The following is a 27,225-nucleotide window of genomic DNA, read 5'->3' as shown; positions in this document are numbered from 1 at the left end:
GGTGCTGAAGGCAAAAATGTCCTTCCAAACTCAGATGCCCCTTCTGGTGGCAGATGGTGACTGACAGCCCTGCAGGGCTCCCAGAATCCCAGCACATCTACTTCAACTTCGTTGACAATGTGTGAAGGCCCATTTCCAAAGTCCAGTGCCAGTGTGGATCTTATAGGTGTGTGGAAGAGTGCAGTGCCGGTGCCCTCTTGCTCGTCTCTGTACAAACAGGGCACCAGCATGGGCACAGCAGGCGCCTTTCCCCCCTCTAAAGCCTCTGTTTCTTGCCAGTGGGTCCTGGGAATGATGCTTCCCGACTGGCTGCAGTCTGTCCTGGGGCAGTGAGCTCTGCCCTGTTGCGGTTGACCAGTTTGCTGGTCTGTGAAGTTAGTCAGAGGAGCACCTCCGAGATTTCCCTTGGCTTTCTGGACTTGTTAAAAAAAAAAATAGCTACTGCCGGTCTTAATGTTGTTTATGAAGTGCTAAAAAGCTAGGGCTCATACAAAATATGTAAAGAGAGAGAAGCCCTGCTCAATGAACTGACCGTCTGAATAAAACAAGAGGAGGAACTCTGAATGCAAAAAACAAACAAACATCATGTTGTGTTTTAATTCTTACATTTGTCTTCTGCCCTTCCTTCCAGGAGCTCAGAGAAAAGTTTTACGCTCTGAGCAGGCCTGTGATTTAGGTTTAGATTTGGCTTGCCTGAGGCTGTCCAGTACACTTCATGGCTCATCAGGGACTTAAAGCTGGGCTGTCCACATCCAAGGATACTCCTCCGACCCCTGGGTCACACTGGCCCTCTAGTCAGGGCAGGACTTCTGTCTCTAAAGGTAAAGCAGCAGAGCCAAGCCTCTTTTTGAGCATACGTGACATGATACATCTCTATATAATATGGCTGGTTCATATTATGTGTTAGCAGCTAACTAAATGACGCTTCTAATTAAAGGGTGGAATCAGCAATAGATAAGTGTTAGCTTCAGCAGAATACCTGTTATTCCTGGAAACAAACAAAGAAGAGCTTTTTCGTTAGCCAGAAGTTCTGCCGTACCTTCGGCGATTCTAGAAGCCAGATTCAAGAGGTTATCAAGATCAGAATGGGGGTGTCCCTGTAAGTCAGGTGAAGTGTAGTCTTTCTATGAGGAAGCAAGACTTAAGCTAATTTCCCCTCTCCTTAATCTAACAAAGGACAGCTCTGAGGAAGGGAGGCTGAGGAATCTCCTATGGGAAGGGTCAGCCCAGATGATGAAACAAGTAGCTAAATTCTGTGCTGCAATATACAAGATACGTCAGACAAAGGCAGGGGCTTGGCAATCTAACCTAAAACGAAAAATGTTACATTAATCTGAGGTTTTTAGCTAATCGTAATTTGTTCAATTTATTTAATAATTATATATTCCATAGTTTTAGATACTGTGTCTTTTAATTCTAATGGATTTGGCATATTAATAAATCCTACCACCTTCTCACCTGGGTGGAGTGGTCCCTGCATCATTTGGTGCAACGAGACAACTCTCCGCCTCAGGTTGCCAACTTAGCGTCTCCCACAGACAAACACCCCCCCCCATTTCCCCCTAATTGCCAGCAGGGAGTAAAATGGGCGCTGTTGCATGAAGGTCAACAACCAGCCAGTAGGGGTGTCAGACTAGGGCTGGAGGAGAGGCCAGCTTCAAATCCCCTCTCCGCCCCGTGCATAGGATCAGTTGCATGCTCTGTCTAACCTTCACCACAGGGTTGTTATGAGGATAAAATGAAGGGAGAACGACAGGCACTGTCCTGAGTGCCTTGGAGGAAGTGGATTGATTAGATGGGGGGGATTTCTTTACTGATTTCCGCAGTGCATCAGCTTTGTGCTGAGCATGTTAGAAGCCAACATTGGGGAGAAGCTGAATTTGGCTGTAAAAAAGGCAGCCCGCGAGGGCCTCTCGGGTTACTGCCCCGTCGGGTACCAGCCTGGGACAGAGATGAAGTTCAAAGCATGGCGCTCTGCCTCCCTCCAGTGGCACAGCTGTGTAAAAACAGCCTCGATTTTGGGAAGGGGGGTGCCATCAATCAGGCTAGAGTCAGGCCTGCAAAAAAAGGCACAAAGGGCGGAGTCACAGAGGCTGCTTGGTGGCAGCATGTGCTCTGGTTGGAAAGGTTTCCTCCTCTCCCAGAATCACGTTCTTGGACATGTAGGTGTTTAGGAGTTTGAAATATAGCCTGTACACATGAAACCACCTTCTACTGAATCAGACCCTCGGTCCATCAAAGTCAGTATTGTCTGCTCAGACCGGCAGTGGCTCTCCGGAGTCTCAGGCAGAGGTCTTTCACATGACCTACTTGCCTGTTCCCTTTAACTAGAGATGCTGGGGATTGAACCTTGGACCTTCTGCATGCCAAGCAGGTGCTCTACCACTGAGCCACAGCCCCTCCCTGAAGGGTTCATAAAAAAGCCAGAAGGTCCATTTTCATTCCTCAGCAACCCATTTTATTTGCCTTACCAGCCAGTTGAGGGGGAAGAGGCACAGGATGTCTAAAGTTTCACGTGGCACTTTCATGCAGTAGTTTTGGTCCAGTGTGCAGCTGTGGGAGTCATCGTTTGGCTGGCCGCCCCCACCCTTGTACCCTTCTAATTGAGACCCCCCTTTAAAAGAACGTGGTTGTGTTAGAATGGAAGCCGTGTGATAAATCTCTACATTTCGTTAAAACTGCAGAGCTCTTCATATAAATTATGTTTATTTCACACATGCCTGCCACAAATTAAATTAAAATCACCCAATGCTAGAAACCAAGATCCCCCCCCCTACTGCTCTAACAGAAAGCTAAATGACTGAGCAAAAGATTGTTTTGTTGAGATTCCCCTCTTGCCCATCTCCAACTACTTGACAACAGCAGTAGAAGAGGGTGTCTGTGTTCCTTTGCTTGAGAATTCAATTAGCGAACTTCGGTTTGCAAACCTACCTTAGGCCGTAGACCAGCTCACAGCGTTGGGCCTGGACTTGCCCAAAGTGGGACGGCCATTTCAGTTCAGTACCCAGCTTGCCCTGCTTTTTGAAAAACCTCCATTTAAGAAATTCCTGCATGCTATTTCCATTCTTAGTATGTTCTTGTTAATTTTTTCCACAAGCCAGTCACTCCACCCTGTGCCTTCCTGCATGCACCGAATATCTCCAGCCTTTTCTCCATTGGCTTCATGCATGGGAAACTGCCTGTCACATTACACTGGTTAGTCTCAGGTGGCACAAAACTCTTGGCAATGCTTGGATTAGCGCCTCATTGTGCACAACCCTCATCTCTCTCCCTGTTAACCTTCCAAGCAACTGAGAATTATTTCAACTGCAACGGGGTGGGGCGTAGACAAGGAAGGGTTACAAAGACCCGTGTTAGCCGTTTCTTGGGGAAAAACAGAACAAATGTTCTAGCAACACGTTGATTACAAACGTTGTAAAATTCTGCAGTGTTTTTTTTTCAGGCTCAGACTGATGGCAGGAGAGGCATTTTCCAGGCCCAGATACAGTTCATGGGTCTCTGCCCAAAGAGAAATGAGTCTCTCACAGGAGCAAAGAAGCTGAGTGCTTTAAGCGACACATTTTTTAGAAACACAGCAAGGGTTCCCCAGAACACCTGCAAGGCAGAGAAACTGCTAAGCAAAGGCATGGGGCCTGTCAATGGATTAGCAGCTTAATCTGCAAAACAAATGAGGTAGAGACAATTTCATTAAGATAGCAGCATCCTGGGAGCCTTCCCGTTCTCCCCGGCATCCTGCCTCTCACGGGCCTTAGAAGGCACAGCGCTTGTTTTACACTAACCCTTCCCCTAGAATTCCCACAACACGGCTGTCACCAAATTCCTGCCTCCATTCTTAGCCTGGTCCAGGTTGGACGCAAATCACTGCATGTTGCAGCGTAACATGATCTCTCAAGGGAGGGGTGGTGTTCTGGCACTGCACAGGCTTAGAAAGGAAGGCATGCTTCCCAGCCTCCGGGCAAAACTTGTACATTTTGGTCACATTGGTTAGAAACATCAAGAATTCGACACGACTTGCCAAGTGGCAGTAAGGAAAGACTCTGCCTGCGCCTTCTTAAAGTGGCAAACAGAACACAATTCCTGATGCTAAAGCAACAGCTCTGGAAGAAGAAGAGTTGGTTTTTATATGCCAGCTTTCTCTACCACTTAAGGGAGAATCAAACTGGCTTACAGTCACATTCCCTTCCCCTCCCCACAACAGACACCCTGTGAGGTAGGTGGGGCTGAGAGAGTTCAGACAGAACTGACTAGCCCAAGGTCACCCAGCTGGTTTCATATGTACGAGTGGGAAAACAAATCCAGTTCACCAGTTTAGCCTCCACCACTCATGTGGAGGAGTGGGGAATCAAACCTGGTTCTCCAGATCAGAGTCCACCGCTCTTAACCACTACACCACGCATGACCATCTCTGGATGAAGGAGATCATCCCTTGGTACCATCCACTACCCCCTTTTTTTACACGAGTGGGTGAAGTCCTCTACAAAGTGCCATTTGACCAGACAGACGCTAAGCTCCTTACTTGAAAACTGCTCTGCTTAGAAAGAGGCAAAGGGGGGTGGGACAGATTAGCGCAGGCCCACACAACAGGGATGCTTGGAAAAAGGTGTGCTTTCTTGCTCCCTCCAGGCATGCTGGTTTACGAAGGTATTCACACCACAACTGCTCTTTTTAAAAAATTTAAAGCATTAAAGGGATTTAAGATAAGGCTTTAACACCTTTCTAATTTGCACAACCCTGAGTAAAGGCTAGCCCAGAAGAGATTCTGGGCAGACGAGGCCACCAAGAGGGAGAACTTTGCTCTAATTTGTAGGACCCTGAGAAGAGAATGATCAATGAGGGGGCTTTCCTTCCTTGAGCTTCATTGATTAGCAAGCATTATTTCTCCATCAGCTGCCTGGTCCATCCAGATAAAGCCTACCCATCCCCACAGACAACATGTCAGGCACTAGACCTTTTAGAGCCAAGCGGCACAATTTTGGAGGCAACACATGCCTCTGAACTGACCCACCCGAGGGAGGAGTCAGCCTCACAAAGCTTTGGCAGTTTCTCTCTTTGGTCCTGGTGCTCCGGAGGACAGCTCGCCTCTTCCTTCACAGCCAAAGGCAGGGAACGCAGCATGTCCTAGGAAGGGCTGGCTCCATCGGCACCGTTTTCTTCCTGGAGGGCCTTGAGTTTGGAGAGCACAGCGTGGATCCGAAAGAGCGTTCGCGACTCCATTGAGTAGTTCTTATAGTTGTTCCTGGTGGGAGAAGCAGTCTTACCCCACATACTATCCAGCGGTGACTATACTCGGAGTTTGTTTTTAAATGATGCATTATGCTCCACAAAGAAAAGCCAAGATCTAGGATCAATAAGTTATGCACGTGAAACAACTCTGCTTGCCTTTTCTTACTACAGTTTCTTTTAGCTGTGAGGGAGCAGAATGCTTCAGTTTTCAGCCCCCACCAGTCTCGTTTACCCCCACCTTCCTGGATTGCATTTCATCGGGGAAATAGCTGTTCCTCTAGACCAGGGGTCGGCAAACTCATTAGTCAAAAGAGCCAAATATCAACAATACAACGATTGAGATTTCTTTTGAGAGCCAAATTTCTTAAACTTAAACTATATAGGTAGGTACACTGTTTATTAACTTAATACACTTTAATTAAAGTTTTAAGTCTTAATTAAACTATAGGTACACTGAATAAAACTTGATATCATACTTAATAGTGATCTTATTTATTGATAAAAATTAAATTATAAGTCCCTGCAATTTCCCCCTCCCCGTCTGGAGTCCTCGTCTGGAGGCCTGGTCTACCGCCATAAAAGCCTATTGGTAGACCTGGCCTCCGGCTGAGTCCCATTGGGAGGCCAGGTCTACCCATTGGCTTTCTTGGCAGTAGACCTGGCCTCCGGAGGCCCATAGAAGCCAATTGGTAGACCTGGCCTCTGAAGGGGGACTTTTTCCCCTCCTCGGAGTCCAGGTCTACCGCCAACAAAGCCAGTGAGTAGACATGGCCCCCCAATGGGACTCAGCCGGAGGTCTACCAAAGGAAGCCCGCCCCGCCCAACAGCTGATAGGCGGGGGGGAGCCAGGAACCGCCGAGCCGCCCGCCCAGCAATCGCACGGCTAGAGGGGAGGGGAGACTTTAGCATCCCAACCATTAAGGGCAAGGAAAAGGGGGACCCGGCCATTCTCGGCAGGGGGTGGGGAGAGACAGCGTGCCCGCTCTCTCTCTCTCTCAGGCGTGCCGGCTCTGCAGCCCGGCTGCCGGCGCGAGCGGGCGCAAGACCAGGGGCTCCGAACCAAGTTCGGAGAGCCGCACTCAACGGGCCAAAGAGCCGCATGCGGCTCTGGAGCCGCAGTTTTGAGACCCCTGCTCTAGACCATGCTAGATTAAATGGTAAAATGCCAGGGTAACAGGTTCACACATTCAAAAGTGTCCTGGTCTCGATCCCAATAATGGTTATTTGCTAGCAAACCGTTCTTCTACCAGCTGAACCAGTAAAGGTGTTGTTGGTTAATAACCCGTTTCTATCTTCTATGGAATTTTCCCAGAACCAAGTCATACTACTGATTGTAAACAAGAGGGGCTTGAACACATGAACACACAAAGCTGCTTTATACTGAACCAGACCCTTGGTCCATCAAAGTCAGTATTGTTTACTCAGACTGGCAGCAGCTCTCCAGAGTCTCAGGCAGGGGTCTTTCCCATCACCTATTTTGCCTGGTCCCTTTCACTGGAGATGCTGCTGGGGATTGAACCTGGGACCTTCTGCATGCCAAGCAGAAGCTCCACCACTGAGCCACGGCTTCTGGGTAAGACCCTCCTGTCTTCCTCAAAGCATTCAAGGACATCCTGGGTGTTCGCTTACTTGGCCCTGCGGAGAAGCTGCACCGCCTCTTCCTTCCGGCCTTGACTCACGTACAACAGGCTAAGCTCCAGCAGTGCATTGGGAACCAGGTAGTGGTCGTAGCGGATCCTCTTCTCACTGCGGAGAAGCGGGTGTGCAAAATTAGGCAAACATGTCCAAGTGGAGGCCTCCTCGGTTTCAATGTCAGGATGCAGCAGGAGAGGGCAGGGAAGTATTGTGTTTGTAAAACCCGAACACACATGAAGCTACCTTATACTGAATCAGACCCTGGGTCCATCAAGATGAGTATTTTCTGCTCAGACTGGCAGTGGCTCTCCAGGGTCTCAGGCCGAGGTCTTTCACATCACCTACTGCCTGGTCCTTTTTAACTGGAGATACCGGGGATTGAACCTGGGCCTTTCTGCGCCCCAAACAGGGGCTCTACTATTGAGCCATAGTCCCTTCCCAAATGCCTTAGACTGAATCAGACCATCAGTCCATCAAGATCAGTATTTTCTGCTCAGACCGGCAGCGGCTCTCCAGGGTCTCAGGCAGGGGTCTTCTGCATCACCTACTGTCCGGCCCTCTTAACCGGAGATGCCAGGGATTGAACCTGGGACCTTCACCACGCCAAGCAGAGGCTCAACCACTGAGCCACAGCCCTCCCCTAACATAGATAAGAGCTGGACTGTGGTGTTCTGAGCAGAACATGGATAGACAGGTGAGCCAGGTGTTTGTGAGATCAATGAGGGTTGTGCAAAAAACAAATTCAGTAAATTTCGGGTTTGGATTATTGGGCCTGATTTTTTCCGGGAAACCTGAAATAAGCTGAATACCCATACTGGTAAATATGGGCATTTGGTTTATTTTGGGGTTTCCTGAAAAAATTCGACCCGGAGGAATGTCATTTTTTGAGGTAGAGCCCCCAAATTTGCAGCACAGCTTGAAGGGACTCTCCTTGCACGAACCCCAAAGTTTAGTGAAGATTGGGTTAGGGGGTCCGATTTTATGGGGTCCAGAATGGGTCGCCCCCCCTCCATAGAGAAATATTGCAAAGGGGGAGGGGGGACCCATTCCGGACCCCATAAAATCGGACCCCGTGACCCAAACTTCACTAAACGTTGGGTGAGTCCCTTCAAACTATGCTGCGCATTTAGGGGCTCTATCTCAAAAAATGACACACACACCCAGGACCCGAAAAAGCTGAATAATTATTCAGCTTTTTCCATAATTGCCTATTTGGCTTCAGCTTTCTCCCCAGGTTTGTGAATTCGGTCAACCTGAACTGGAAATTTACCAAAATGGCTAATTTCGGGTTTATTTTTGGTTCGGGTTTATCGATATGCACAAGCCTACTGAGCAGCTGAAGAGTGTGGAGGCGGCCACCAAAGGAATAGGCAGAGAGGATTTTCCTGGGTGCTGCCTCTGTGTGTGTGTGTGTGTGTGTGTGTGCACGCGCACATGCTTGTGCTATTTGGGTTTAGGGTGTCTTCAGGAGCCTTAAGCAAAGTTGTATGGGTCACAGAAAACATTATATATTTATTTCATGTATACCCCACCTTTCTCCCCAACGGGAACCCAAGGCGATTTACATTGTTTTCCTCCCCGCCATTTTATCTTCACAACAACCACCCTGAGAGGTAGACTAGGCTGAGAGTGCGCGACTGGCCCAAGGTCACCCATCAAGTGTCCATGGCAGAGTGGGGATTCGAACCTGGGTCTCCGACACTGTAGCCATGACACCAAGCTGGCTTTCCATACAGTCACCTCTCTTCCAACTTTGCACCTTCCACGTTTTCAGTGGGGAAAACACTGTTTTCACAACTACGGCGACTCTGTCAGCTGCAGAGACCCCACCCCCAGTGCCCACTCCTAGACCAGATAGGCCCAAGATGATACAGCATCCTGTTGCCTTTGGGCATCAGAAAGATCAGACCGGAGAAGAGCTCTCTCTCCCTTCGGCCTGACACAAGCAGCACCCTTCACTTCAGGACATGGGGGGTGCCCCCCTCCTCCTCCTCCTCCTCTGAAGCCTATATCTTCCTTCAACAGCGGGCAGGGAGGAGGGCTATAGGGCATCTCACCTGGCATGGACAGCACTGAAGCAGGCCTCGGCCTCTGTCAGACTACACAGGTGCTTGAGGACTAGCCCCTTGAGAAGCAGCACCAAACATTGGTCATCCACCTGGTGCTCACTGGCTGGAGGAAGGGGGGGCGGGGGAGAGGAAGAGGAGAGACAATAAGAGAAGTGAACCAGGCCAAGTAGCATCTCCCCCACCCCTTTAAGGACTCCTGAAGATGGGAAAGGGAGAAATTTCTCGGCAGAGGTGCTTCCGCAGGTGCAAGAGGCAGAGGGCACCATTTCACCCGGGTCCTCCTGACTACAGCCACTTGTGCTGCCTAGCTTTTCCCACACACATGTCTCCCAATCTCTGGCCTCACCTTTCAGACACTCGCAGGGACAGGGGAAAAATCCACTTCCACCAGCACCTTACACTGCCACTACATAAGCATCCAGCCCATGTGAAATATATGCAAAAAAATGTACACAGCAACAGAAGTAAGAATTCTTTTAGTGTGTGTATGCTTGACAAATACATAATGCACATGAAGAAGAAGAGTTGGTTTCTATGTGCCAATTTTCTCTACCACTTAAGGAAGAATCAAACCGGCTTACACTCGCCTTCCCTTCCCCTCCCCACAACAGACACCCTGTGAGGTAGGTGAGGCTGAGAGAGTGTGACTGGCCCAAGGTCACCCAGCTGGCTTCATGTATAGGAGCAAGGAAACCAACCTGGCTCACCAGATTAGAGTGCGCCGCTCCAAACCACCGCTCTTAACCACTATACCACGCTGGCTACTTTATACTGAATCAGACCATCAGTCCATCAAGATCTGTCTTGTCTACTGAGATTGACAGCTGATCTCCAAAATCACAGGCTGCTTCACCTGATTGTTTTTAACTGGAGATGCCGGGGATTGAACCTGGGACCTTCTGCCTGCCAAGCAGAGGCTCTTCCATACGTCATCCTCACTTATATTTCCCATAACAGCAGCGTGTTACCTGGTGTTTCTTGCAGCTGCTTCTCCGCCTGCTTCAGAGTGTCCAGCGTGCCCTCAAGAAGTTCCTGCTGCTTGCGCAAGACTGTGAATCCATTCCACATATACATCATCTCCTGGAAAAGAGGGGCGCAATCAGGGGGTTGCGTGGAATTGCTGCAATGCATCCAGAAGAGAACCCAACTCCTGACCTTCCCAACACGCACTCATCACAGTGCTGAACAAACACTGTGGGGTGTGGGGAAGAGGTAGTTCAGAATTTCCTGCATTGTGCAGGGGGTTGGACTAGATGACCCCGGTGGTCCCTTCCAACTCTATGATTCTATGAAACTGCAACAGCCTGAAAGTGACTGAAAAACATCTTCCGGCAACACTGAACTGTAGCTGCCCTTTCTCATTGTTCAGATAAAGGCACTTTGTATGTGCTTAGAAGCACTCTATGCTACCTGGACTGAGCATGGAACATAAGAACATAAGGAAAGCCCTGCTGGATCAGACCCAGGCCCATCAAGTCCAGCAGTCTGTTCACACAGAGGCCAACCAGGTGCCTCTAGGAAGCCCACAAGCAAGACGACTGCAGCAGCATTATCCTGCCTGTGTTCGACAGCACCTCATATAATAGGCATGCTCCTCTGATACTGGAGAGAATAGGTATGCATCATGACTAGTATCCATTTTTACTAGTAGCCATGAACTCTCCTCCATGAACATGTCCCCTCCCCTCTTAAAGCCTTCCAAGTGGGCAGCCGTCACCACATCCTGGGGCAGGGAGTTCCGCAACAGCCATTTTCTTCACGGGAACTGATCTCTGTCATCTAGAACAGGGCCTCTAAAACTTTTTCCATTTGTGACCCCTTTTCGCCCGAGAAAGTTTCACGCGACCCTGAGTATATAGGTATATAAAATAGGTATACAAATAAAACTTACTGATAATAAATCATAAATAAACCTTTTTCTGTTGCCAAAAATTTTCACGACCCCCACATTGAGTTACACGACGCCACATGGGGTCACGACCCACAGTTTAAGAAGCTTTGATTTGGAATATCAGTTGGGATTCTGGGAGATCTCCAGCCCCCCGCCCCCCCAGGGGTTGGCAACCCTATCTGTGGGCCTGGAGATTTGGCGAGGTAGGTCTGGCACGCAATCACAATGTACGCAATGGGAACAAGGCAGAGCGGGCATATGCACATGGGCTTGCTGCATATGTCGAGGCAGAAAGAGCGGGTGCACCATGTTGGAAGAGAGACTACGCTGGGGGTCCAGGAACCATTCTGCAATTGCCAACAAGGCAGGGCCATGAAAAGGCTCTCTCCCTGCTCGAGACCACATGCCCCCCCATCACCAGGGACACGTGCCAAAGAGGCCTCAAGACCACTAGGGAAATCCCACCCCTAAGCATCAAGCAGGCTTTCCCTCCTCACCAGAGCCGGCACAGGCAAAGGGACGTGCTCGCTGGCTTTGTAGCGCCTCGCTTTGCGGATGGCAAACTTCTCCGTGGGGGGAGACTTCCCTGCAATCTTCTGCTTGAAGGAGGAAACCTGCCTGCAAGGAAAAGTTGGGGAGGGGGTCACCGCAGCCAGCCTCGTTCCCAACCCCGGGGCATTCATCCACTCAGGAACGGAAAAGAGAGACGGGGCTTCCCAGAGGACTTCGTACGGGACGCCAGATGGCTGGCGAAGCTCACCCAGAGAACCCAACTACTGGCAGTCCCAGAGTCTGATCCCAAGTGCCAGGGTTGCCAAATCTGCTTGGGAAATTCCTGGAGGTTTGGGCAGGGAGCCTAAAGAGGGCAGGGTTTGGGGAGGGACTTCAAGGGGCATAGTGCCATACAGCCCACCCTCTGAAGCTGCCACTTTTTCCTGGGGAACGGATCTCTGTCGCCTGGAGATCAGTTGTAATTCCAGGAGCTCTCCAGGCCCCGCCTGGAGGTGGGCAACCCTACTGGGGACCCTCCAGGCAGACTCCAGGCACCCTGTTTCTGGGGCCATGGCCCATCTTTCTGAGCCTCCTGGGGGGAGGAGGAGGAGGAAGAGTTGGTTTTTATATGCTGACTTCTTCTACCACTTAAGGAAGAATCAAACCAGCTTACGGTCGCCTTCCCTTCCTCTCTCCACAACAGACACCCTGTGAAGTAGGTGGGGCTGAGAGAGCTCAAAGAGAACTGTGACTAGCCCAAAGTCACTCAGCGGGCTTCAGTGCAGGAGTGAGGAATCGAACCCGGTTCACCAGATTAAAGTCCACCGCTCATGCAGAGGAGTGGGGAACCGAACCCGGATCTCCAGATCAGAGTCCACCACTCCAAACCACCGCTCTTAACCACCACGCTGGCTCCTCGCTTCGCCTCCTCCCTCCCTCCCACCAAGGCATCTACCGGAGCCCTCCCTCTGCCCCCCATTTCAGAAGCAAGCGGGCCTCTTACCTAAAGAGCGTCACCTCGTCCTCCCCGAAAGGCCGTGGCTCCCCCCGGGGCAGCATACTGAGGAAGGCAGCCTTCATGTACACGTACATGGCCTGCACGAGAGGAAGGAGCGCTTGGAGAAGAGCAGAAGCCCATGGGGGGGGGGTCCCTGCAGGGGGCTGAGTCCCCAAAGGGCTGGGCTGGGCACGGGAAAGTCAGAGGGGCTGCAGGGCACGCTCGAGCAGGGGCAGGGCATTCTCCTCTGATACTGGAGAGAATAGGTATGCCTCTCCTCCGTGAACACCCTCTGAAGCTGCCATCTGCTCCAGGGGGAAGGATCTCTGTGGTCTGGGACTCAGCTGGTGTTTCGCAACCCCAGCCCACAGCGAGCCCTCCGGATCAGGAGCTAGGCAAGGTGCTGGCCGACTTTTTGCACTTCTGAAAGGTGCGATGGCAGTTTCCAGGTCTGCGGCTGAGTGCAGAGGAAACCCTGCTGCTAACCTCCGAAGCAGCAATCCCCCCCCCCCACAAAAAAACCCATTAACCCCTTGTGCCCGTGTAGGATCACAGAGCTCCCCACCTTGGACCACCGATTCTCCTTGCTCAGCAGGTCTGCGTAGAAGTAGGCCATCTTCCACATCCCCTTGTAGGCAAAGCACCACATCAGTTCCCAGTAGCACATGTGGTGGAACTGCTTCCAGGCCTGCTGGGCTGAGCAGCCCTCCTCAAACTTCTTGATGGCCTAGGCAGAGGTCATGGGGAGGGGGGGAGTCAAGGGTCAGTGGGCACGAAGAAGAGGAGAAGCACCCATGCCCTTTCACGGGCAAGCAGAGGGCCCAGGGAAGAGCAGAGGCTGCAGGGAAGACACAGAACGCATCCCTGGATGCAGAATTCAGCTGCTGAAGATTCTCAGCAGCCTTAAGAATTTAAAAAAAGGGCGACTGAGCCCCTCTCTTCTGGCTGTGATGATCAGCCTCCAAGTAAGAAGAAGAAGAGCCGGTTTTCATATGCCAACTTTCTCTACCACTTAAGGCAGAATCAAACCTGCTTCCAATCACCTTCCCCTCCCCACAACAGACACCCTGTGAGGTAGGTGGGGCTGAGAGAGCGGTAAGAGAGCTGTGACTCGCCCAAGGTCACCCAGCTGGCTTCATGTGTAGGAGGAAACAAATCCAGTTCACCAGATTAGCCTCCGCAGCTCATGTGGAGGAGTGGGGGAATCGAACCCGGTTCTCCCGATCACTCCGCCGCTCCAAACCACTGCTCTTAACCACTACGCCACCCTGGCTCAGTGGGCAGATGCCCTCCTCTGGACAGGGTAGCCTAATCTCATCAGATCTCGGAAGCTAAGCAGGGCTGGCCCTGCTTAGTACTTGGATGGGAGACCAGCAAGGCAGTCCAGGGTTGCTACATAGGGGCAGGCAATGGCAAACCACCTCTGTCTCTTGCCCTGACCTGGATGGTCCAGGCTAGTGTGATCTAGTCACAGACTGGAAGCTAAGAAGAGTCGGCCCTGATTAGTATTTGGATGGGCGACCTCCAAGAAATACCAGGGTCGTGACATGGAGGCAGGCAATGGCAAACCTCCTCTGAGTGTCTCTTGCCTTGAAAACCTCATGAGGGGGTCACCATAAATCCGCCGTGACTTGACCTCTCTCTCTCTCTATGTGTGTGTGTTAAGTGCCCTCAAGTTGTTTCTGACTCATGACGACCCTATGAATCAATGTCCTCCAAAATGCCCTATCTTTGACAGCCTTGCTCAGGTCTTGCAAATTGTGTGTGTGTGTGTATGTATGTAATACAGACAATAGAACTAGGTTAGGAAGCCAAACTCTCCCCAATCTGGCCATGATCCCCAGATCAAGCCTCCCCCTCCAGCTCCCTCCAGCTCGAGTGAGGCCCCTCACCTCGTTGACATTCCCTTTGATCTCTTCTATCCTCCCGGCAAAGAACAGGAAAATGGCGCTCTGCAAAAAGGAAGCAAAGAGGGTATCTGAGTTAGGATCCCAGAGAGAAGGGAACACAGAAGGCGCTGCTCTGCTGCTTGCTTCCACACTAGCAATTATGAGAGACACCGTTCTCACCGAAAATCCAGATGATACTGCCCACCAACTAGATTACCATGTTTTCCATGTTGTCTTCCCAACTTTTTTGAGACTTTATGAGTGGAATTTTTTATTTAGCTTACTGTGCATATACAGCAGTGGTCAATCTGGCACCAATAAGCAAAGCATCCCTTTAATTTCCCTCCTTGCCCTCTCTTTTAAAGAACCTCCTGCTTCTCAGCTTTGTAGTTGCATTCGTGAAGAAGCCCTTAAGTCAATCCAGTCCTGTTCCTCTAACGACCAGTTTTGCTTTGCATCTGTCTCAATTGCTTGTTACTATTTCTCTCTCTCTCTCTTTGTAATCATGATTGCTTACAACCATAAAGGACAAGAAAAACAGACATGAAATATTGATTTGTTTGCAAAGAGAAATCAGCCATTACAGTTTTCTCCTCCTCCTTGAAAAGGAGGAACGGAGCCGTGATCCTGGACTGCCGCTGCCCTAAGAGGGAACAGGAAGCAACCGATTACAGTTGCAGAAACCAAGAAGCCCCTGCTTTAAGTGAAAGGCTGGAAGCTCTTGGAGGGAGAAGCGGGCCTTTCCTGATCGGGATGGGCTTCTCAGTAAACCCAGAGCGGAATCTTCCTGGCGGGATGGGCCCTGCCGGATTGTTATGGGGTACCACACAGAACAACTGTTGTAATTCCCGGTCATTGCAGAAAAGCAGAGGCCGCACCTGCAAGGTCCTGCTGTGGAAGCATCTCCGACTGCCTCGTTCCAGCCTCTTTTAAGGTTTTTCAAGACTGGGCAGAAAATAACTAGCTTTTCCCTCCCACAAAATAATCGGAAGCTGGAGCCATGAGCAACCCCACAATTCTAAACATCCAGCAAGATGATAGATGGTAGGTATGTCAGGAACAAAACAGACTGCTATGGGCAGGGAGCACCCAAACATGCAGAGCCTGACATTCCCTATCGCCCTTTCTACCCCTTCATTCCCCTGCTTGGGCAGACTTAACCTGTGTTTGTTAAGTGCCGTCAAGTCGCTTCCGACTCATGGCGCCCCTATGAATCAATGTCCTCCAAAATGTCCTATTGTTGACAGCCTTGCGCAGGTCTTGCAAATGGAGGGCCGTGGCTTCCTATTATTGAGTCCATCCATCTCTTGTTGGGTCTTCCTCTTTTCCTGCTGCCCTCAACTTCTCCTAGCATGATTGTCTTCTCCAGTGACTCTTGTCTTCTCATGATGTGACCAAAATACGACAGCCTCAGTTTAGTCATTTTAGCTTCCAGGGTCGGTTCAGGCTTGATTTGATCTATAACTTCCTGATTTGTTTTTCTGGCAGTCCACGGTATCCGTAACCCTCTCCTCCACCACATTTCAAAGGAATCTACTTTTTTCCTATCAACTTTCTTCATTATCCAGCTTCACTGTCCAGACAACCTACACTTTGAAAAAAGCCCCAGGCAGAGCTGTGGTTCTCAAATGATGGGCCAGGAGCTAGATGTGGGTCGTGACTTTCTCGCAGATAGGTTACCATAGGGCCAGGAACGAGGAAGATGAGTAAGAAGAAGAGTAGGTTTTTATATACTGACTTTCTCTACCACTTAAGGCAGAATCAAACCGACTGACAATCACCTTCCCTTCCCCTCCCCACAACAGACACCCTGTGAGGTAGGTGGGACTGAGAGAGTGTGACTAGCCCAAGGTCACCCAGCTGGCTTCATGTTTAGGAGCAGGGAAACAAAAATCCAGTTCACCAGATTAGCCTCCACCGCTCATGTGGAGAAGGGGGGAATCAAACCCAGTTCTCCAGATCAGACTCCACTGCTCCAAACCACCGCTCATAACCACTACGCTATGCTGGCTCACCAAGCTGAGCTGGGAGAAGAAGCCTGAAGGCAAATGTGTGAAATGGGCATGAAATACCGCCTGCTGCCCATCACGCTCTATGGTTATAAATACATTAAAAAAATAACTTCTCAACTTGATTGGTGTTAACTGATGTGAGATTCCTGTGGTTACGTTGGGAAGGGGCTAAGTAGCGTGGGGTTCTTTTGCAATAAATCCCCCCAAAACAGTCAGGTTGCCTCCACATGGGCATTATGTACCACCTTGGCTCTCAATCTGGAGCTGTTGTGTCCCAGCATCCACACCACTGTCCCCCAGGCATCCATTTCCCAGTGTTAGGGAAATGACTGTACAAAGGACAGCCAGGGCTGCTTGGAAGGAACTTCAGTTTAGAAGTAGGTCCCACTTCAGAAACGTTGGCAGCCACTGGAGGAGAGGTGCAAGAAAGTGCAAACGTCGCTGAGAAATTACCCTGAACGAGAAGGCAGGCTTGCCCACTGCAGCTTTCTAAGCAGGGGAAGAAATCCTTATTCGTCCTTCCCAGGAGCAGGAAGGAGGCAGTCTTACTCCAGGATTGGGGCCAGGCAAACAGGATCCAGGGACTGAAGCACCATGCTAGGTCTCTTACCTTGGGGTAACGGGAGAGGTACGGACTCAGCAAGGACTCAGCCTCTGTGAAGTCATCTTCACCAACCCCTGGGGGATAAAAAGGGGGAAGAAGAAGAGTTGGTTTTGATATGCCAACTTTCTCTTCCACTTAAGGAAGAATCAAACCAGCTTACAATCACCTTCCCTTCCCCTCCCAAAACAGACACCCAGTGAGGTAAGTGGGGCTGAGAGAGCTGTGACTAGCCCAAAGTCACCCAGCTGGCTTCATGTGTAATAGTGGGGAAACCAACCCAGTTCACCAGATTAGTCTCCGCCGCTCATGTGGAGGAGTGGGGAATCAAACCCAGTTCTCCAGATTACAGTCCACCGCTCAGAACCACCGCTCTTAGCCACGACACCACGCATGTTCGTCATCCCCAACATGGCAGCTGCAAACTCAGGGACACCTGGCCACCCCAACCCAGAGTCCCATTAGGGTTCCTCAATCTGTTGAGGCCAACCAGGACTCTGAGAGAGCCCAAAATTATGATTGTGAAGATTCCTGATTCTGAAGATTCTCCTTGGCCCAAGATTTTACCTAAGATGAAGGTCAGGAAGGTGTAGTAGCAGAGGAGCAACATGGTGCAGAGCAGACCTCGCAGGTTGGGTGTGGTGGCCCCCTGACGGAGCTGATGGAGACCGTAATCCTGAGGAAGAGGAGGAGGAGGAGAAAGAAAAAGAAATCAGTGGAGGGGGAGGGAGGCAGCTCTGCTCCTCTGGTTGTTCCCAGCTCCCATCTTGGTTTCCAGAAAGAGGCAGTTCCCCCAAATTAATCAAGATAAGCAATCCGCCCTTGCAAATAAAGCAGGTCCATTAAGAATAAAAATGTCCTCCACCACAACACACTACACACACACACACAGGTCATTGTACCTTGTCCCCAGAAAATCCTGCAAATTCTAGAAGCTTCAGGATCCGGGGTGGGAAGAGGGAGAGAGTCTGCAGAAGAGAAACACCAACATGATTTGAAGCGGAGGCCCCGGCCTCTACACATCACCCACTTGCTGCTATTTTAAAACAATAGGTTGAGCCATTTTATGGTTTCCTCCACCTGGCAATTGATGAGTGTCTAGCAGGAGACCTGGGGTGGGGGTAGGGTTGCCAACCTCCAGGTGATAATAGAAAAGAAGAGACACCACTGTACTGATACTATATAGTTAGGAAATGAGCACAGGAACGACGCAACAATGTAGTTACAAAATGCAAAAAGATTCTATTGGAAAAGTTACACATAGTAAGCAACAACAATGCAAAAACAATGAGTCTAACAAGATCCTATATATATAATAGTAAAGTCCAATAGTCACTGATGTATGTATTTTCAAGATAGTTCAGCAGAGGAAATATTGCTTTCCAAAGATGACACGGGGATATGGCCGTTTCAAATTTCTTCAGTACAATTCTTCATCAGTCCCCGAACATCAAGAAAACTTGATTCATATCATTTTTGACTGCAGTTAAAGATACAAGATAGTCACCACGTTCCACTTAGGATACCACTTAGGATACCCCACCTAGGGTCGCCGGCGGCGAAGAGGGACCTGGCGACCCTAGGTGGGGGAGCACCATCGCCTGGTGGCAATTATTTTTCATTATTTTTCTCTTGCCAGCTGCAGGATCAGTGGGGGTGGGACGGGACTTGGGGCTGGAAATCCTATGCCCCCGATGGGACAATGGTAAGCCATGCTCCGCCTCCTGTGGCTGCCATTTTTTGGCTGTACCCCCTACCCTGCAACAGAATTCAAAGTTTCCCACAGGCTCAAAAAGAGTGGGGACCCCTTTAGCAGATCACAGCAATAGGCAGCGGCCCCACTGTTGTGCTGTGGCAATGTAAAACTTGCAGATCTTTAAAGAAGACTGAAAAAAGCCCTCCCGCGGTGTTGGTGGTGAGGAAATGGGGGCCACCAAGGACTGAGGCGAGAGAAATGGGGCAGACAAGGACAAAGGGGCTTCAAAAACGGGCCCCTTCCAGTCCACGCAGTGTGCAAAGGCCCCTTATCAGCAACCTGCCCCAAAAGGCCTTATCACGCCAGGTTTGGGGAACCATAAAGTGGAGGGTGAGAGGGTAACATTATATAGATATGCCAAAAAGAGGGGGGAAACTGCTCTGGTTTGGATGCTAAACCACATCGAAACCTCCATGCGGAAGCATCCGCTTTTCCAATTAAAGCTGATCCCCAATGTCTCTGGCCATTTATGCAGGGTCAATTTTTATGCTCGCTCAAAGCACTTTTTAAAAGTACGACTTTTAAAATGCCTATTCACGGTCCCAACACAAAAGGAGAAATTCCACCCCCCACCACTCCTGCTCCTTTGTTCCTTCCATTACCATCCGCCATTTGCATAGCTAACGTGCGGCTGTGATTCTGCATCCTTCCTTGAGGGATTCTTCAAGGCGGGGGCAAAGCAAACACAAACGGTTGCGTTAAAGGGGCTCTTAAGAAGTGCAAAGCAGGCAGTCACTTCCTGAATGACAGTTCAGCATGAAAAACTCAAAAAAATATGAGGGCATTTCAGCCTGGGACAAGCTGCTAATTACCAAGCATAAATGGCCTCTGTCAGAAAAATAAGCAACAGGCTAATGAGAGGAGGAGGCACCGTGGGTACACTCCACTCACGTAAATCTGACGTTAAAGGCAAAGGTTAATGGAGACTGAAGTCTGGATCCCAGGCAGCTTCTGTTTGTCTTCTGGGTGGGCTGCCGTGTCGTGCAACACAATGTCAGAGCAAAGTCTGGTTGCTGACTTGCACAGGGTCCTCTCTTGCTTCCTCCAAGAAAGGCAAAATAATCCACAGCTGAGAGGACAGGGAGAAGGGCTGGAGACAAGCGCAGCCCCCCTTGCCCCCCCCTCTCATGATGCCACAGGTATAAGGAAGGTGAGGAGCCAATTTTCCTGGACATGGAAAATGAAAGAGACAAGCCGGGATATTCCGAGTTTGCAAAATCATCTGCAAACCCTGGATTTCTCTTAGCACGGCTTGTCATGGCTGCTCTTTCCCTAAATCTCCTTCTCAACTTGCACATTGGCAAATGAGTATTGTGTTCAGTACCTCGAGTACCGTGTTCAGTTTTGGGCACCATAATTTAAGAAGGATGTAGACAAGCTGGAACATCAGAGGAGGGCAGCAAAGATGGTTGAGGGGTCTGGAGACCAAGTCCTATGAGGAAAGGTTGAAGGAGCTGGGTAGGTTAAGCCTGGAGAGGAGAAGACTGAGAGGGGATATGATAACCATCTTCAAGTACATGAAGTGCTGTCATATAGAGGAGGGTGGCGAGTTGTTTTCTGTTGCTTCAGAAGGTCGGATCAGAACCAACCGGTTGAAATTAAATCCAAAGAGTTTCCGTCTAGACATTAGGAAGAATTTTCTAACAGTGAGAGCGCTTCCTCGGGAGGTAGTGGGCTCTCCTTCCCTGGAGGTTTTTAAGCAGAGACTAGTTGGCCATCTGTCAGCAATGCTGATTCTATGACCTTAATTATCTATGACCTGTGAATTATCTATGACCTTAAGCAGATCATGAGAGGGAGGGCACCTTGGCCATCTTCTGGGCATGGAGAAGGGGTCACTGGGGGTGTGCTGGGGGGGAGGTAGTTCAGAATTTCCTGCATTGTGCAAGGGGGTTGGACTAGATGACCCTGGTGGTACCTTCCAACGCTATGATTCTATGAAGCCCTGACCTACCACTCAAGGAATGGAGAGTAAAAACCAGATGAAGAAGAGCCAGGACACCCTTGATCCTAGGTTGGCTTCTGTCCAGGTGACTGTTAGCATAGGTACACTATAACTCACCAAGTTGAAGGCACCAATGCCCAGCGCTATGCCCCCCTCCAAATGGGCATGAACAGAGCTTGCTGGTATCTGATGGGTTTGGATGAAACTGTTGAGTTCCCTGTGGAAAGGAAGGCGCGTTAGGAGGCTCCAGACAGAAGCCTGTCACACCTTCATCCAGCTGGAGCTAGAAAAAAGCACCAAGCCTAAGTTCACAACTCTTCCAGCTACTAAAGGTCTCCTCTCCTGGCTTCAAGCCAAATATCTGACCCAGTGATACTGAACACATGAAGCTGCCTTCTACTGAATCAGACCCTTGGTCCATCAAAGTCAGTATTGTCTACTCAGACCGGCAACGGCTCTCCAGGGTCTCAGGCAGAGGTCTTTCACATCACCTACTCACCTAGTCCCTTTAACTGGAGATGCCGGGGATTGAACCGGGGATCTTCTGCATGCCAAGCAGAGGCTCTACCACTGAGCCACGGCCTCTCCCCTCACTCACCCCTGCACGGTGCAATTTCAAACAATGATTGTGCTCTGTACACCTGAATACCTTTCCCGCTTTAAAAGCCTCCTAAGCACACCAAAAGCGAGCACGCCATGGAGAAAGCGAGGCTAAAATGTTCCCCATGCAAGGAGGTTTCGATGTGGGAGGACAGCCAAGCATGGTGCTTCCCCTAACCCAAAGTCTGGGCTGGCGTGGTCCCAGGGAATCTCCCGTTCAATTTATGCACACACGGAGTCCAACGCCTAGGATGGAGCTCCTCTTCACATCTTTCATAGGTGCCTTCTTGCATTCTCACTTGGCACTGCTTGTGAGGAAGACCAAATTTACGTGGGCCTCTGAAACCCCTTTTTCGGCTAAGGTTGCCCATCTCAGGAGGGTGGCTGGTGCTCTCCCGGAATTACAACTGGTCTCCAGGTTACGGAGCTCAGTTCCCCCAGAGAAAATGGCTGCTTTGGAAGGTCGACTCTATGGCGTTAAACCCTGCTGAGGTCCTTCCCCTCCCCAAAACCTGCCCTCCTCAGGCTTCAGCCCCAAAATCTCCAGGTATCTCCCAAGCCAGAGGTGGCAGCCCCATTTTCTGCCTTTCCCCCATTGTCAGTTTGTATATGTGAAACAGAAAGGCTGTTTCAAATATGCTTTTGCCGGAATCTAGAATTAATTTGTGTTAACAAGCGCATTCAGCTGTTCCTGTGCTACAAATTGCACCTGTCACCTGAGATTGTTCCAGCCCGCCCAGGCTGCTCTACTCACCTGTAGATGACGTAGCTGCTGCGCACCTTGATCCCCCCTTTTATAAAATTCACCATATTTTCATCCTGCAAGAAGAAGGCAAGTTAGAAAGTCCCTGAGCAAGGAGGGTCCCTCAGCCCTTCATTTTTAATTCAGCTAAATCAGAGGTCCCCAACCTTTCTGAGCCCAAGGGCGCCTTTCGAACTCCGACACAGGATGATGGGTGCAACAACAAAATGGCTTCCACAGGAGGTGGAGCCAACCACAAAACGCCAGAGAGAAAGGTGATGCATAACACTCACAGTAACTTTTCAATATTTAAGGCAAAAGCTATATTTAACTCTGCTGCTTTCAAATCTGCACAGCCAATCAGAAGCCAATCGCAAGCCCCACCTGGCCTCGCCCACTTTCCAAAAACACTGGGCAGCCCCCAGGAAAGGCCTTGGCGAGCACCACAGTTCCCATGGTTCAATCCCCAGCACCTCCAGTTAAAGGGACTGGGCAAGTAGGTGGTGGGAAAGACCTCCGCCTGAGACCCTGGAGAGCCGCTGCTGGTCTGAGTAGACAATACTGACTTTGATGGACCAGGGGTCTGATTCAGTATAAGGCAGCTTCATGTGTTCAGATGGTGTGTGTGCACGTGTGTGCATTTGAAGGGTTTATGGACTAGGGAGCTAATTCACCACTGGCAACGCAAGAGACCAGAACATCCCAGAGTCCCCTTTTATAACCAGCCAGCTCCTGAGGCAGGAATAAGGAGGCATTTCGGTGGCAAGATGTCTCCTGCCTCTCTGCCACTTGCATGGCCGCCCCCCTCCCATTTTGAGGACCATTGCCAGAACGGGAGTCCTGCTTATATATCCCCAAGGGACAGGAGTGGCTCTTACCTGGAGGAAGGTGAGGGCCGCCCGGTGCAACAAGCATTCCGCGTAGCACACTTCCGCGTGCAGCTCCTCTGCCACAGGAAAGAGACGGATGTCTGTCAGGAGGCGGCCGGTTATTCCCAACTGCGCTCCCCCCCAACCCATGCCTCCAGTCCCTCCTCTCACCCATCCACCCACAGATCCATCACCCCAAAACCAACAGCTCCTAGACCCAACATGGTGCCTATGGGCATCATGGTGCCTGCTGACACCTTACCTGGTCCCCTCCAAGCATCTGTAGAAAGTGGGTTGGGCCAGGTGAGGCTTTTGGCCGGCAAGTCTCCTGCCTGGCCACTGGATATTTGATTGGCTGGTCAGATGCACGAGGATCTTCACTGTGTGAGTGAAGGTCGGCTGCAGCTGCCATTTTGTGGCTTTGCCCACCACAAAGGTACCCACAGGCTCAACAAGGTTGGAGCCCCCATCCTAGACCTGCTTGTCACGCTCTTCTGGAAGCTGGATTGGAACTGTCACCCATTAAGGGAGGCCTCCGTCTACCCTCCCTCAAATCAAGTTAGAAGAAGAAGACGACTTGGTTTTTATATGCCAACTTTCTCTCCCACTTAAGGGAGACTCAAACCAGCTTACAATCACCTTCCCTTCCCCTCCCCACAACAGACACCCTGTGAGGTAGGTGGGGCTGAGAGAGCTGTGACTAACCCAAGGCCACCCAGCTGGCTTCGTGTGTAGGAGCGGGGAAACAGATCCAGTTCACCAGATTAGCCTCCGCCGCTCACGTGGAGGAGTGGGGGAATCAAGCCCGGTTCTCCAGATCAGACTCCACTGCTGCAGACCACTGCTCTTAACCACTACACCATGCTGGCTGGATAGGAGAAAGACCCCCCAGCTGGCATCCCCTAGATGAGACGTAACACATATTCCAGTGCTCATTCTGAAATACTGATGGCAATATAAGAACTGCTGAGACCAAAGCCGAAGGGCTCCGGTCTTCTGCCGCCAGGAGCAGCCAGCAAAATGCCTCTGGGTGCTCTGGGGGGATCAGCCCCCCCTTCTGTTCAACGCCCCCAGCTCCCCAAGCTCTTCTGTGCCCTGATTCCTCTCACCCTCTGTACAGGTATCTCCACCCATCCGACCGGAGAAGCTGCCAGACACAATGCTTTTCTTGCGGAACCTGCCGGCAGAACCAGATGAAGATGCTCCGTTACATCCCTTCCTTTCCACATCCTTCTCACTGCGGCCCTTGCTAGGTACCCTGACTTGGATGGCCCAGGGGCTAGGCTCATCTCGTCAGATCTCAGTAGCTAAGCAGGGTTGGCGTTGGTTAGTCCTTGGATGGGGGACCCACAAGGAAGTCCGGGGTCGATACGCAGAGGCAAGCAATGACAAACCATCCCTGAACATCTCTTGCCTTGAAAACCCTATGGGGTCGCCACAAGTTGGGGTCACGCTTTCCACCACCACATCTCCCCCCCCCCAAAAAAAAATCAGGGGACAGGACTTCCTTCTCCCTTGTAAGCAACAGCAGTGATAAAATTAAAATCCCAGCCTAGGTGAAATGAAAGAAAAGGGGGGCACGAGAGCACCCACAAGTACTCCATCCGAGTCAGGTTTTCGGGAACAGCAACCACCTTGCTCCTAAACAGTCACCTGCGACCTGGGGAGGAACCCCACACCGCAACAGCAGAGGCAGGGCCGCTTTCCTCCCCCCACCCCACTCCGGCCAGCGCTGCCCACCTCTGGCAGATCTCCTGGGCCTCTTTCATGGTGTGGCCGGCCTGAGCGAGGTCCTCTGGCTCAAAGGTCATCATGGCCTGCATCTCGAGGATGGTGGCGTAGATCAAGGCGTGGTACATGCTTTCTCTGGTCCTGCCAAAGGGATCAGCAGCGACACGTGGGAGAAGGAAGCAAGCTCCCGCTTGTACCCCACCCTTCCTCCGGAGAGCAGAATACATCAGGTCCCATTTTAATTTGAATCATAGAACCATAGAGTTAGAAGGGTCCATAGAGAGCATCTAGTCCAACCCCCTGCTCAATGTGGGATCAGCCTAGAGCATCCCTGACAAGTGCTTGTCCAGCCTCAGCTTAAAGACTGCCAGTGAGGGGGAGCTCAACACCTCCCTAGGCAGCCGATTGCACTGTCCAACAACTCTTACTGTAAAAAAAGTTTTTCCTAATATCCAGACGGTACCTTTCCGCCTGCAATTTAAACCCATTCTTGCGAGTCGTATCCTCTGCTGCCAACAGGAACAGCTCCTCTAAGTGGCAGCCGTTCAAATAGGACAGAGAGAAGCTTTTCTCCCTCTCCCATGATACTAGAACGCGGGGTCATCTGCTGAAGCTGTTGGGTGAGAGATTCAAAACCGATAAAAGGAAGTATTTCTTCACACAACGCATAGTTAAATTGCCCCAGGATGTGGTGATGGCTGCCAACTTGGAGGGCTTTAAGAGCTTTAATGGACATGTTCATGGAGGACAGGGCTATCCATGGCTACTACCGGTAGTTAAAATAGATACTAGTCATGATGCATCCTTATTCTTTCCAGGATCAGAGGAGCATGCCTGTTAATCTTAGGTGCTGTGGATCACAGGCAGGATGGTGCTGCTGCAGCCGTCTTGTTTGTGGGCTTCCTAGAGGCACCTGGTTGGCCACAGTGTGAACAGACTGCTGGACTTGATGGACCCTGGTCTGATCCAGCAGGGCCTTTCTTAAGAACATAATGTTCCCCCCCAACCTCCTCTTCTCCAGACAGATCATTCCCATCTCCCTCAGCCTTTCCTCGTAGGGCTTCTGGGTCTCCAGGCCCCTGATCATTTTATCCTCATAGCATCTTTGGGAGGTAGATTAGGCGAAGACTGAGTGACTGTCCCACCATCACCCGGGGAGCTCCAAAGCTGAATGGTGATTTGAACCCAAGTCTCAGTCAAGGTCCCTCGCCCTAGCCCCCACCTTGCCTTGCTGGTCTCCAAGCCCACGCCACCAGCAGGTGAGAAAGAAACCTTTACAGAAACATAATCCAGCAATGTACGGTAGGAGAGATGTTAGCTCTCCTCACCCGCACATACCACTGTGTGTGGGAAAGGCAGCCTCCCTACATGTGAGCAAGCAAGCACACGAAAATACATGTGCTCCCTTTCCCCCAGTCTTATGCGGTTTCACCCCAAAGTGTTCATCTTCAGGGTGAAACGAGGAAAGACTCCCAGCTGTAAATGAAGGCAATATTTCCAATTAAACTTCATTATCCCAGAAGAGGAGAAGAATTGAAGATTTTGGATTGTCCTTGGCAAGCAAAGGATCTCCTAGCTGAAGGTCTTTTAAAGAACAAATTTGGGTCCTAAACAGCTTTGTTTCAGTGAAGATGCTGGTTGAAATTCATGCACCACGGCTTAACTTGGTTACAAAGGAATACTGAGGGGTAAATGTCTACTTTTTATGTATTTCTATATCATATGGGGCCACAATTTTAAATGATGTTCTCATCATTTAAAACAAATTAAGATTTTTTTTCTGGCTCATAAATTATCTTTTCAAAATCTTTGAAGTCCTGAAATAGATTTATTCCTTTTTGCCTTGAGATCATAACACTTCTAATTAGCAAATATTGATATTCTGAGAGATAAATTTCCCCCTCCTTTTGTCTTACCTCACTATAGGTCAGAATTCTTCCTCCTTAACAAAGTTCTCTAATCTTATTAAACCTAACTCTATCCAGGCATTAAACATACCACAATCAAAGGCCTTGTGAAAAACCCTAACAGCATCAGCATGCAAATTTCCATGCTTTTTATGTTTTTCTATACTGTATGGAGCCCTGCCCCGCTGTGATTTGACGACACACACAAAAAATAAAAATGGAGCCATAGCAACTATTTTAAATGTTTTCTTGCTTTCAGAAAAGATAGAATGCTCTTTTCTTTCTCCCGTTTCCATCCTCTGCCTTCGATTATGACTTTGCCTGCAGCTACCCACTCATAAGCCTTGATTTTCTGATTTGAACATGCAAGCAAAACAAGGGAAAATCTATCTCCCACTCCGCATAGCATTTCAGGTGCTTGTGTAGTGCTTTCTCTAAGCTCAATGATATATAAATCAACACCTCTATACCAAAGATAATAGCACAAAAACAGTATAGGTCACACAAAACGACATAGATTGTGTAAGTCTATTTATCAGCATAAATGAAATCCAAACAACAAAGCTCAACAATATTATTAATTAAACAAATGACAATTCAAAAAATATTACTTTATGAAGTCAAACAGTTGTAAGAGAAAGTCCATATTTGGATCTTATTAAATATCCCAATCTCCAAAAAAAAAAAAAAAAGCCTTCTGTAGAATGTGATAATGATTTCTCCATAAAGCACAATCCATAAAACAACTGTTTGACTTCATGAAGCTGGAACGTGTCCAGAGGAGGGCAACAAAGATGGTGAGGGGTCTGGAGACCAAGTCCTATGAGGAAAGGTTGAAGGAGCTGGGTAGGTTTAGCCTGAAGAGG

The 27,225-nt window shown here is 49.9% G+C and overlaps 1 protein-coding gene across 1 annotated transcript in view; it reads right to left on the bottom strand.

Annotated features, from left to right (window-relative positions):
- Positions 1-982: 982 nt before the first annotated feature.
- The window catches only part of LOC130478459 (tetratricopeptide repeat protein 39A-like), a 41,902-nt gene continuing 15,659 nt past the window's right edge, over positions 983-27,225 (bottom strand). The window contains exons 4-21 of the mRNA XM_056850673.1: positions 24,462-24,593; positions 23,831-23,898; positions 22,731-22,798; positions 21,865-21,929; positions 20,628-20,727; positions 17,712-17,777; positions 17,377-17,485; positions 16,819-16,886; positions 14,200-14,259; positions 12,873-13,034; positions 12,314-12,405; positions 11,316-11,436; positions 9,896-10,007; positions 8,916-9,030; positions 6,853-6,969; positions 5,145-5,236; positions 2,472-2,614; positions 983-988 (exon numbers count right to left, since the gene is read on the bottom strand). Coding sequence (XP_056706651.1) covers positions 983-988; positions 2,472-2,614; positions 5,145-5,236; positions 6,853-6,969; positions 8,916-9,030; positions 9,896-10,007; positions 11,316-11,436; positions 12,314-12,405; positions 12,873-13,034; positions 14,200-14,259; positions 16,819-16,886; positions 17,377-17,485; positions 17,712-17,777; positions 20,628-20,727; positions 21,865-21,929; positions 22,731-22,798; positions 23,831-23,898; positions 24,462-24,593 — 1,696 coding nt within the window. The remainder of the gene's footprint in view (positions 989-2,471; positions 2,615-5,144; positions 5,237-6,852; positions 6,970-8,915; positions 9,031-9,895; positions 10,008-11,315; positions 11,437-12,313; positions 12,406-12,872; positions 13,035-14,199; positions 14,260-16,818; positions 16,887-17,376; positions 17,486-17,711; positions 17,778-20,627; positions 20,728-21,864; positions 21,930-22,730; positions 22,799-23,830; positions 23,899-24,461; positions 24,594-27,225) is intronic.

The sequence above is a fragment of the Euleptes europaea genome, chromosome 1 (assembly GCF_029931775.1).
Source record: "Euleptes europaea isolate rEulEur1 chromosome 1, rEulEur1.hap1, whole genome shotgun sequence".
NCBI classification, from domain to species: Eukaryota; Metazoa; Chordata; class Lepidosauria; order Squamata; family Sphaerodactylidae; genus Euleptes; species Euleptes europaea.
Note: the sequence above shows the minus strand (reverse complement) of the source record. Positions and strands in the feature narration are given on the sequence as shown.